Source organism: Halichoeres trimaculatus, unplaced genomic scaffold (assembly GCF_033239565.1).
Source record: "Halichoeres trimaculatus isolate MK-OKI-2021-1 unplaced genomic scaffold, fHalTri1.1 fHalTri1_scaffold_7, whole genome shotgun sequence".
Taxonomy (NCBI): domain Eukaryota; kingdom Metazoa; phylum Chordata; class Actinopteri; order Labriformes; family Labridae; genus Halichoeres; species Halichoeres trimaculatus.
In genome coordinates this window covers 655,081-665,767 of record NW_027437185.1, presented here as the reverse complement: position 1 = coordinate 665,767, position 10,687 = coordinate 655,081, and the positions used below count along the sequence as shown (strand labels likewise).

At 39.2% G+C, this 10,687-nt stretch overlaps 1 protein-coding gene across 1 annotated transcript; it reads right to left on the bottom strand.

Annotated features, from left to right (window-relative positions):
• Positions 1-4,090: 4,090 nt before the first annotated feature.
• On the bottom strand, positions 4,091-10,477 carry ndufc1 (NADH:ubiquinone oxidoreductase subunit C1). The gene is made up of 4 exons (XM_074674573.1): positions 10,340-10,477; positions 9,697-9,800; positions 4,289-4,358; positions 4,091-4,174 (listed from the first exon to the last, which is right to left on the bottom strand). Exons 1-3 carry the CDS (start codon positions 10,383-10,385, stop codon positions 4,299-4,301), a joined length of 210 nt encoding a protein of 69 aa, XP_074530674.1. The 5' UTR covers positions 10,386-10,477; the 3' UTR covers positions 4,091-4,174; positions 4,289-4,298.
• Positions 10,478-10,687: the final 210 nt, after the last annotated feature.

Genomic DNA, 10,687 nt, shown 5'->3' with positions numbered 1-10,687 from the left:
GCCATCCTATCTTAAAGACTTAATCATTCCATATTACCCGTCTAGGTCTTTGAGTTCTCAACATGCAGGTCTGCTTGTTGTACCTAGGGTCTCTAAAAGTAGTATGGGAGGTCGAGCCTTTAGTTATCAGGCTCCTCTTCTTTGGAATAACTTACCGGTTGAGGTCCGGGGAGCAGACACGGTCTCAACCTTTAAGAATAGACTTAAAATGTTCCTTTTTGATAAAGCTTACAGTTAGAGCTGGATCAGGTCTGAACCAGCTCTTAGTCATGCTGCTATAGGTTTAGACTGCTGGGGGGAACTGACACACAGGGCTCCTGTTTCCCTCTCTTTTTCTGTCAGTCTAACTTCTAGTCTTACTGTCCTGTTGTAGTTACTGACCATACACCTCTCTGGGAGGATCTGAGTTTGTCTTGTAGGTTCCTGGGGATCGGTGAAGTGGATGGTCTGCTGCTGTGCTCCTGTCAGACTCCAGCTGTTACGGCTTTGGATTGTTGCCGGGAATGGCCTGCTGGTTACACCTTAACTGTCGCCACAGCGCCAAACTTCAGACTCTGTCTGTCTGTCTGTCTCTCTCTCCCTTTCTGTGTGTGTGTGTGTATCCCCCCCCCCCCCCCCCCCCCCCTATTCTCTCTCCCACTCTCTCTCCTCTATCTGTCTCTCTAACCCCATCCCAGTCTCCTCAGATGTCTGTCTAACATGAGTCTGGTTCTGTCCGAGGTTTCTGTCTGTTAAAGGGAAGTTGTTCCTCTCCATTGTAACTTGCTAAATGCTGCAAAGTCCTGTACTCATGGTGGATTAAGATAAGATAAGACTCCTTATCTTGTCTTGATGTTGGGTTTCTGCTAATAAAATTTTATTAACATTTACGGGTCAAGACCTGTAAATGTTTTTGTAAAGTGTCTTGAAATAACATTTGTTATGATTTGGCGCTATACAAATAAAGATTGATTGATTGAACCCAAAAGCAGACGGAGGCAGGGGAAGCTGTTTTTGAAGTTTCATTGTAAACTGAAGAGAAGGGGGATGAATCCAGGGAGCATGAGTGTTCAGAGAATGAAGAAAGCAGTATGGCAGGGTTGAGGTGGAGGGCAGGAGGCTAAATAGCCAGGTATTTTCAAGAGGAAAATCCACCCTTATTCGTTTTTAAAAATACTGTTGTCCACGTGCACCGGGCAAGTCTGCCGGTGAGTGCGGTTTGAAGCAGGCCAAACCCATAATGGAAAGTATTTTTCTGACATAAAACATATTCCATTCAATCAAGAAGAACCCCTGTTGTTCAGCTGTGACTTTTGAGAACCAAAAACTCAGTTATCCAGCATCTACACGCAACCAGAGTTTTCCAAAACTCTTCACTTAAGCCGGGGTTTCAGAAAACATCATTTTTAGTGACATAAAATTGCAGTTTAGTGTGGATGACACACTAATACACTCACCAGCAAATTTATTGGGAACACCTGTCCAACTGCTTGTTAATACAAATTTCTTATCAGCCAATCACATGGCAGCAACTCAATGCATTTAGGCATGTAGACATGGTCAAGACGATCTGCTGCAGTTCAAACTGAGCATCAGAATGGAGAAGAAAGGTGATTTAAGGGACTTTGAACGTGGCATGGTTCATGGTGCCAGACTGGCTGGTCTGAGTATTTGAGAAACTGCTTATCTAAAGGGATTTTAACCCACAACCATCTCTAGGGTTTACAGAGAATGGTCCCAAAAAGAGAAAATATCCAGTGAGCAGCAGTTCTGTGGGACAAAATGTCTTGTTGATGCCAGAGGTCAGAGGAGAATGGACAGACTGGTTGGAGCTGATAGAAAGGCAACAGTAACTCAAATAACCACTGGTTACAACCGAGGTCTGCAGAAGAGCATCTCTGAACACACAACACGTCCAACCTTGAGGCAGATGGCCACACCGGGTGACCCTCCTGTCAGCTAACTGAGGCTACAGTTCACACAGCAACACCAAAACTAAACTGTGAGAACATCACAGAACTGTGATGTGAGATATGTCCCATATGATGACATACAACAAGCAGCTGAGAACAATCAAAGCTCTCATGGAGCAGGAAAACAGAGAGCTCAGTGAACATGGATATCAACTGTGGCTAAAATACTCAATAATTAACAAAATTAGTGACACTATTGGTCAAAAAGTTTTAGTTGGACCTTTAATTCTCACAAACCAGAATTTGGCCTCATCAACATGAAAGCATGGATCCATCCTGCCTTGTATCAACAGTTCAGGCTGCTGCTGCTGGTGTAATGGTGTGGGGGATATTTTCTTGGCTCACTTTGGGCCCCTTAGTACCAACTGAGCATGGTTTAAAGTCCACAGCCTACCTGAGTATTGTTGCTGACCATGTCCATCCCTTTATGAGCACAGTGTACCCATCTTCTGATGGCTACTTCCAGCAGGATAACGCTCCATGTCATAAAGCTGGAATCATCTCAGACTGCTTTCTTCAACATGACAATGAGTTCCCTGTACTCAAATGTCCTCCACAGTCCCCAGATCTCAATCCAATAGAGCAGCTTTGGGATGTGGTGGAACAGGAGATTCTTATCATGGATGTTCAGACGACAAATCTGCAGCTACTGTGTGAAGCTGTCAATATGGAGCAAACTCTCTGAGGAATGTTTCCTGTACCTTGTTGAATCTATGCCACCAAGGATTAAGGCAGTTCTGAAGACAAAAGGGGGTCCAACCTGGTTTTAGCAAGGTGGACCTAATAAAGTGGCAGGTGAGTGTACAGACCTGATCAAAATCTTAAGACCAGTTAAAAAATTGCTAGAATATGCATCTGCCCATATGGACCTTAATGAGGTTTTAAGAAGAGCAACGATATACAAAAGCAAGAAGGGAAAGTGCGACAAACAACATTTGGAACTTATAATTAAAAAACAAAACAAACAAAAAAACTGAAATAGGTTGTTTATCAGCTGATCAACAGTTTAACACCATGGGCTATTACAGCCAAAATCTGCTCCAAATGTTCATTTTCTGTCAGGCATTCACACGTTCATGCCCTCCTGATGGCTAAAGCTAAGAAGCTGTCTCTTCTTTAACGTAGTTGGATTGTCGAGCTGCATAAGCAAGGCCTCTCACAGCGTGCCACTGCCATTTCTGCTGAGGTTGGACGCAGTACGACAGTCATTCTACATTTTTTTAAATAACCATCAGACGCCATCTGCAGGAAAAGGGTTTCAAAAACAAAAAAACGAATTCAAAGACCTTGTCTCCTGCAACGCCACAAAACTGCCTGTTTGGACTTTGCCAGAGAGAATCATGTGACACTGAAAGGTGGAGAAAAGTTTTATTCTCTGATGAGAAAAATTGAACCTTGATGGTCCAGATGGCTTCCAATGTTCCTGGCATGACAACGTTGCTTCAGGTGGTGCAGGGTGGTTAAACGGCGGCTGGTTACGTGCAGATGTTGTAGCGAGCATCCTTCATGACTGAGGGCCCTGGTCTGTGTGGTAACAGCTGGTTTTTCAACAGGGGAACGCTGCAGGTCACAATGCTGGCTAGATGAAGGACTTCTTCAGGGAGAATAACATCACTCTTTGGACCATCCTGCATGTTCCCCTGATTCAAATCCAATAGAGAACATTTGGGGATGGATGAAACAAATTTTGAAGTGATTACCAATAACGGTGGAGCTAATTATTACTGAGTCCTACAGAGGAAAACTTTTGTTTTGGTTTGAAGAGTTTTTTGTCACTTTTTGAGCAATGGTCTTAAACTTTTGATCAGCTGATAAACAGCCTATTTCAGTTTACTTGTTTTCAATAAATTAGTTTTACAAAGTGCTTTTTTCACACTCCCTCCTGTTGCTTTTGCATACTGTAGCTCTACTTAAAACCTCATTAAGATCCAAATGTGCAAAAGGTAAATTATAGCAATTTTTCAGCTGGTCTTAGGATTTTGATCAGGTCTATATGTAAAAGAAACATGGACAGCTATCAGTGCAAAAAGGTGTGAAAGGAAAAGGTTTTTCTAGCTTATTTCCAAAAGACAGATTTACTGTTTTCCTTACTTCAATAATGTAAGCTTTTTGCATTCAGAATAACCATGACTCAAACACATTTTGCACAACAAATTTTATTTTGGACAGAGACAGAGCAAGGGCAAGAGAAACTACAGAAGGGCCTCCACAGACAGGAACCCCTACGCAGGACAAAAAAAGAGAATCAGGTTTTAAATTTTTACATTTATGACATCCTCAGAACTTAAGACCAGACCAGGAAGACAGTCCAGCAATGGAAGAGTACCTGTACATACCTGTAGTGGATTATTCAAGACCATTCCTCACTTTGTACTCATGCAAATCTGTGCTGTTCTGCTTGAAGAGCTGCAGGGAGAACACAGATACCAAAAGTTATTTTCATTTAAAGATCAAGCATATCCAACTCCATCTCAAAAAAATCTAAAATATTTAACTGACTTGCATTTCTTTTAAATAAATAATCAGATCTTTGATAAGATAACTGATATCAGGAACTTGATGCTGAAACCAAAGACCTTCCTCTTTGACAAAACTAGTGTCACTCCGAAAAACAGACGCAAGCAGAGGTACTCAACCTTCAGTGTCAAGAGTGTCAAAGTCCATTCAACATCATGCTGTTTTAGCATCACACACATCTGTGTGAAAACACATCTCGTTTTAAAAGTTTGATGATCTGCTGAAAAGTTGGTAGAAGGGCAGAGAAAACTAGAAAAGCAATTTCTGAAGAAATTGCGCTGTGAATGCAGAATGCTGAAGCAGCTTGCGCTGAACTGCTAATGCAACAAAAGCTGAACCTGAATGACTGAAGATATGTCTGAAAATGGTTGAAAAAGTCTTGAAAAGCTTGCGCTCAACTGCTAATGCAGAATGCTGAACATTAATGACTGAAGGTTTGTCTGAAAGTGGCTGAATGAAGTCTTAAAATGCTTGCGCTGAACTGCTAAAGCAAAATTCTGAACAAGAATGGCTAAAGTTATGTCTGAAATCATTTGAATTAAGTCTTGAAAAGCTTGTGCTCAACTGCAAAAGCAGAATGCTAAACATGAATGACTGAATTTATGTCTGAAAATGGTTGAAATAATTCATGAAAAGCTGGCACTCAACTGCTAATGCAGAATGCTAAATTAACCTGCCATGAACTCTTGGATGAAAGGAAACTAATGGATGAATCAGTTAAATGGATAAATGAATTTAAAGTTGAAATTTGAAGCAATGAATTAAATTTTAAAGAACAGTTATGGAAATAATGACCTGACTGAGGGAAAATGCAAGTCTCATCTCTGAAACGCTGTTAAAATGAAATTCTGTGTGTCCTGTGTGTAAGTTTTTAATCATGTAAGCCTTTTAGCTGAGGCTCATCTGAAGCCAGATGTTGCCATGGTGATCTTTGTTTACCAACTGCCATCAGAGAGCTGGTGGAGTCTGTTGATTCCCAACACATTTCCACTGAAATCAGGGTGTCAAACTGCCTACAACTGTGACAAAACCAAAGGGCCGATAAGAAAAATGATCACACCGTAGGAATCCTGAGACCCTGAGGAAGCTGTCTGTGTTAATTTCATGTCTAAAGATGCAGAAATAGGCCCATGACAGCGATAGATAGATGAGGGAAATTTGACTGATCTCTGAGAAAACCCCTCAGGAATTAACATTGGGGTACATGGGTGCCGGAGCTGACTTTGCCCGACAGTTGGCCATTTTGTGAAAAAGTGCTCCATCCTTTTGCTTTAAAAACCACTTTGTCAGAGGCAGGACAAGACTACTTACATGTTGAGGGCTTATTTGTGTTGATAGCTCAAAAAATGTGGCCAAGAGAGCAGTTTACCCAGAAGTTTCCCAGGTCTTGTTTCCCCCTCTCCCTGCTCTGTCGTTTGAATCTCCCACTCTGAGCTGAAACATTCCGTCCAATACACACCAATGTTAAATGGCTTGAAGAGCTGAAATGCATCATGACCTTTGAAGGGTCATTGTGAAGAAACTATGAATGCTAGGAAAATATGGAAACTGACTGAATGAAGCAAAGAGATAGCTGAATATTTTGAAGTTTGAATGGAGTTTGTAGCTGAATTTATGACTGAATGAGAAGGGTTTGAAGAAGGCTGAAAAAATGTCCTGAAGGGAGAAAATTTTGAAAATTCCGCATTCATCTCTATGGGACCGAGATCTCGTAAAACGTTGAGTATCTCGGAGAGTATTTGTGAAAAGTTTCTGAAGAATCATAGCCCCCTTGTCCCCACTGAAACACACGTTTTGAAGTTTGAACGGTGAAAATCGGTTGAAGTTTGCAGAAGTTTTAGCGGTCCAAAAAAGCGGGCGGAAGAAGAAGAAGAAGAAGAAGAAGAAGAAATTTTTTGACACAGAAGAACATATGCTGTGAATGCATTACTGCATTCACAGCAATTATTGTGACTAACAAAGTAACTTTCCTGACTTGAAATTCTGTCACTGTGAAGATCCAACTTATTACAGGTTACTATGCCAAAAACAACAACAATTTCCATGATCTGCAACATGAAAACCTCTCTAAATTGTACGTGTGAGCATTTGGTGGGACACTTCCTCCATCTTTAAGTGGTCTGAAGGCTAGAGGAAGTGTTATATAAAACAGTCCATTTACCATTTGATCCTTTTACATAGACATACCCCTACATAAATACAAAAGACACCAAAACCAACATTTTCTAGATTAAAGTGGCACCACCCTACACGTGTTTGTTCCCATTTCTATCCAGTCTAATCTGATGAAGGCCACAGAACAGAAATAAATATGATGTACGATGTGTTTAAAAAGAAGAAAAAAAAACAATTAAAGAAACAACTCTAATAACATAGATCTTTAAACCTTGTTTAAAAGGGTGTAGGATGAAGTCAGAAACTTTTCCTACCCCTTTGTCTTTGTATATTTTAAGGCTAATCTGTTACAGCCTGTGTCGAAACCCAAAACAGAAGAAAAGAAAGTGCATCACAATAAAACAAACAAAAATAACAGAAACAACACATTTTTTATTAGTTTAAGTTTGATTTCATCCCACTCTTGTATTTACTTAGACTAAGATTTATATAAATCTGTTTGAACTGTTTCAGTGATGTGCATGTTTTCATTTTTTCACTGCATTTGTTCCACTAATTGACTCCTTTAACTGATACACAGTGAGTTTTGGTGGCAGTAAGAACTGTCTGTTTTTTGAAAAAGCATAATCCTCTGAGATTGTGTTTATTTTCTCTTTTTTGAAATAAATTTTGGGTGCCCAGCGGTAACTGTTTCTGGTTTGCTTTGTGCATTATTAAAAGTGCTTTGAGGTTGACCAAATCCATAAATTTTAGTGCCTTCAGTTTGAAGAAGAGGGGGTTTGATTGTTCTCTGTTGGTGCTGTTATTTACTTTTCTCATTGCTTTCTTTTGGAGGTCGTTTCTGCGTTTGTGTAATATGTGTTTACCCACGCAGTAGGTGATGTACAGGAGAATGAAGGAACAGTACAAGGTGTATAGTGAGGACTGGTTTATTAGATGTTACTTTCCACTTCATTTGTAATGCCAGTGTTTGCAATCTTTCCAGCTAGACCAGGACCAACACCAACAAAGAAGTTATTAAACCTATTTACCAGCTCTCTGTGCTCTCAAATCGATTCTCAAACCAGAATATCGATACTTTTGATACTTTAGTCATTTGAGGTCCTGTAAATCATGAACAGGAACACAGTGAAAAGTCACCAAACTGTTGAGAACCTATCTAAATGATACGCTGTTCTCTGGGAACTACTTTTTCTTCCGCCGTGCGTAATGCCTTGCCAAGTGCAGCTGCACGTTGCTCAGTCTGTCACTCACTCTCGCGCTGTCACAGGACAGAACGGCAAAGTGCAAAAGAAGTTGCGAGCTATTTTAGCTCCACAAACGGCCAAGATGCTGTTTGTGATATTTTAACTTCGGACTGTGCCAGCAGAAACACTTCAGACACAGTGAACCTCGCTGAACACTTTGGGTTGAATCACGACCAAGAATACAACTCATTTAAGATGAGAGGGACAGAGGAGGAGGAGAGCTCAGCGCCAGCTGCTGCTATGGCGAGACAGATGTCTCTGATTGAGTTTTTCGGTGCTGAAGACATCATCCAGGTAAAAGGGAAAAAAAGTGGGGCTGTAAGAGTTGCTAAGCACTGTTGCTATTCTTCGAATTATTAGAAATGGTTATGAAATAAGTAACAAAATATATATGCTTCAATAGATAATAGGGCTGGGCGATTATGGTAAAAATAAGAATCCCGATTATTTTAAGTGATATTGAAATCACGATTAATATACACAATTATTCATTTATTAAAAAACTTCAGTACTGATTTAAACACAACTTTAAAGAACCAGTAAGTGGCACATACAGTATTATTGATACACATAAGTCACACACACTCGCTGTGGCTGCACATGGAACACAGAAGAGATATGAAACACAGGAACTTGCATACATCTACACTGTGTGGCATATTAATTGTTTTTCTTCGATTATATTGTTTTTATGATTGTTAGATGGCAAAATTGAAATCACGATTAAAATCCGATTAATTGTCCAGCCCTAATATAGATAACTGCATAAGCTCATCTAGAGTAACAATATGTGTCAGGGAGATAATCTCACATAGGCAAAACAGCCTGGATTAATTCAGGAAAGGTTCCTAAAGAAATGATCATTAAAAGTGGACAGAACAATTGCAATAAAATTGTCATGGTGAGTTAAGATATATATTATAAAAGATGAATGAAAAATTCAATTTAAACGATAAAATATATCCATTATAATTTACAACCTGTCTAATGTTTTTGCCTGTTGAATAAATGATTCAAAGTGTAGGTATTAACAAACTTGTGAAAAAAAAACAGCATTGAGTTATTTAATTAGTTGTGTACTGGTAATTTTAATTTAGTGGTATGGTTTGAAATGCGCTCATTTTTTCTTTTTTTAGATTTACCAGACACTAAGTATCGGTAGTGGATCGGTATCGCCGATACCAGCCTGAATTTTACTCGGTTTCGGATCGGAAAGGAAATCAGTGGTATGGAACATCACTACTGTTTACAATTTTAGTTATGTCATTACTAGTAATATTATCTGTGATGATGAAGTAGTTTGGGTACCCCTTTTTGTTTTTCCTTTTTTTGGTGATGTCATTCAGTACTTTCCATGTACTCTTTATATTGTTTTTATTGTCCTCTAGTAATTTACTGTACTGTAGTACTTTTTGCTGGTTTTCATAATTGCTGTTAGTTTATTCTTGTAAGTCTTATATTTTGTTTTAGCTTCACTTGTTCTTTTCTTGAGAAAAACTTTGGTTAACCATGGTTTTTTTCTCAAGTTTGTGTTTCACCAGTTTCTTTAGCAGAGGACATTTTTTTTTTTTTTATCATTGACAGCCTTTGTAATTGATAGAAATGTGTCATAGTTTTCATCTACATCGCCAACATACACATTGTTCCAGTTTTGGAACAATGTCTTAGATATGGTAGAGTGGTTCTACGTCAGTATGACCACACACAGCCATAGAACTTTACACTAACACATGTTGAGGCAAATGAACTATTCGATTAATGTATTGTCAGAGCCAAGCATTGTGATTTTTACTGAGTCGTGAATTCAGAGCATCATTGCATCGTCATTGCAGATTAAAAACCACTAAAATGTGGTGTTTTCTTACCAGGCCCCAGAGGAAGACTGATGATCCAAAGGCAAGTCCCACTCTCAGCCAGTTTGGGTTCATCACGTCAGGTTTGGAGCTTGTGAATGCAGACCTGGTTCCGACTAAAAAACAAACAAACACACACATACACACACATACACGCACATACACACACACACACACACACACACACACACACACACACACACACACACACACACACACACACACACACACACACAGAGAGAGAGGAATATTAAGGCTTTACCACCTCGCTTTAAATGATACACAAGCATTGTACGGACAACAAGAGACGTACAGAGGAGTGTAGCCCGTTAACCTAATGGCTTGAAAGAAATACAAATATCTTATTTGAATTGATTTCTTAATTTCCAGATTTATCAAAAAATGAGGTACTTTAACAATTTGTGACCCTTCCTTAGACAAAAACTACAATTAAGCACACTTTTTAGTCTTAAACTACAATAAATCACAGAATTACGAATCTTTACATCGTCTTTTGGTGACGACAAGGCTTACACTACCGCTAAGCTAAGGTCAGACTCCTATATAAACACGCCGTCCTAAATGCAAAAAGAGAGATGAAGAGGCGTCCTCATAATCAGAACCACTAATAAATAACATTAAACCATCAGCTTACCTTTGCTGACATAAGCAGCTCGGGTCAGAAAGTGATTTAAAGACATTTTATCTTAAGAACAGCTCTCTGTCACCGACACCACGGACTGAGTTTCTTCTTCTCCTCTGATATTAAAGGTGCTGCATACCGCCACCTTCTGTACAGGAGTCTGTAATGTCATGGTTTGTACTCTCTTATCTATCCAAAAGAAGAAAATAACTAAATTTAATTTTTAAAAAGGAAAATAACATAACTTAGATTTAATTAGATGAATAAAGAAATTAACATAACGCTATGGATAACTCTTAAAAGCATTTTTTTTGCAATCTAATTCTTACAGAAAAATTGAGAGCCTCATGGCATTCAGCT

What these genes read in the sequence shown, in the direction of transcription:
- ndufc1 (XM_074674573.1), bottom strand. Translation starts at nt 10,385, where the DNA reads ATGTCTTTAAATCACTTTCTGACCCGAGCTGCTTATGTCAGCAAAG. An exon ending in AGCTGCTTATGTCAGCAAAG is followed by an intron (nt 9,801 to 10,339) that starts GTAAGCTGATGG and finishes TTTGTTTTTTAG; the next exon opens with TCGGAACCAGGTCTGCATTC. An exon ending in CAGTCTTCCTCTGGGGCCTG is followed by an intron (nt 4,359 to 9,696) that starts GTAAGAAAACAC and finishes TTCTCCCTGCAG; the next exon opens with CTCTTCAAGCAGAACAGCAC.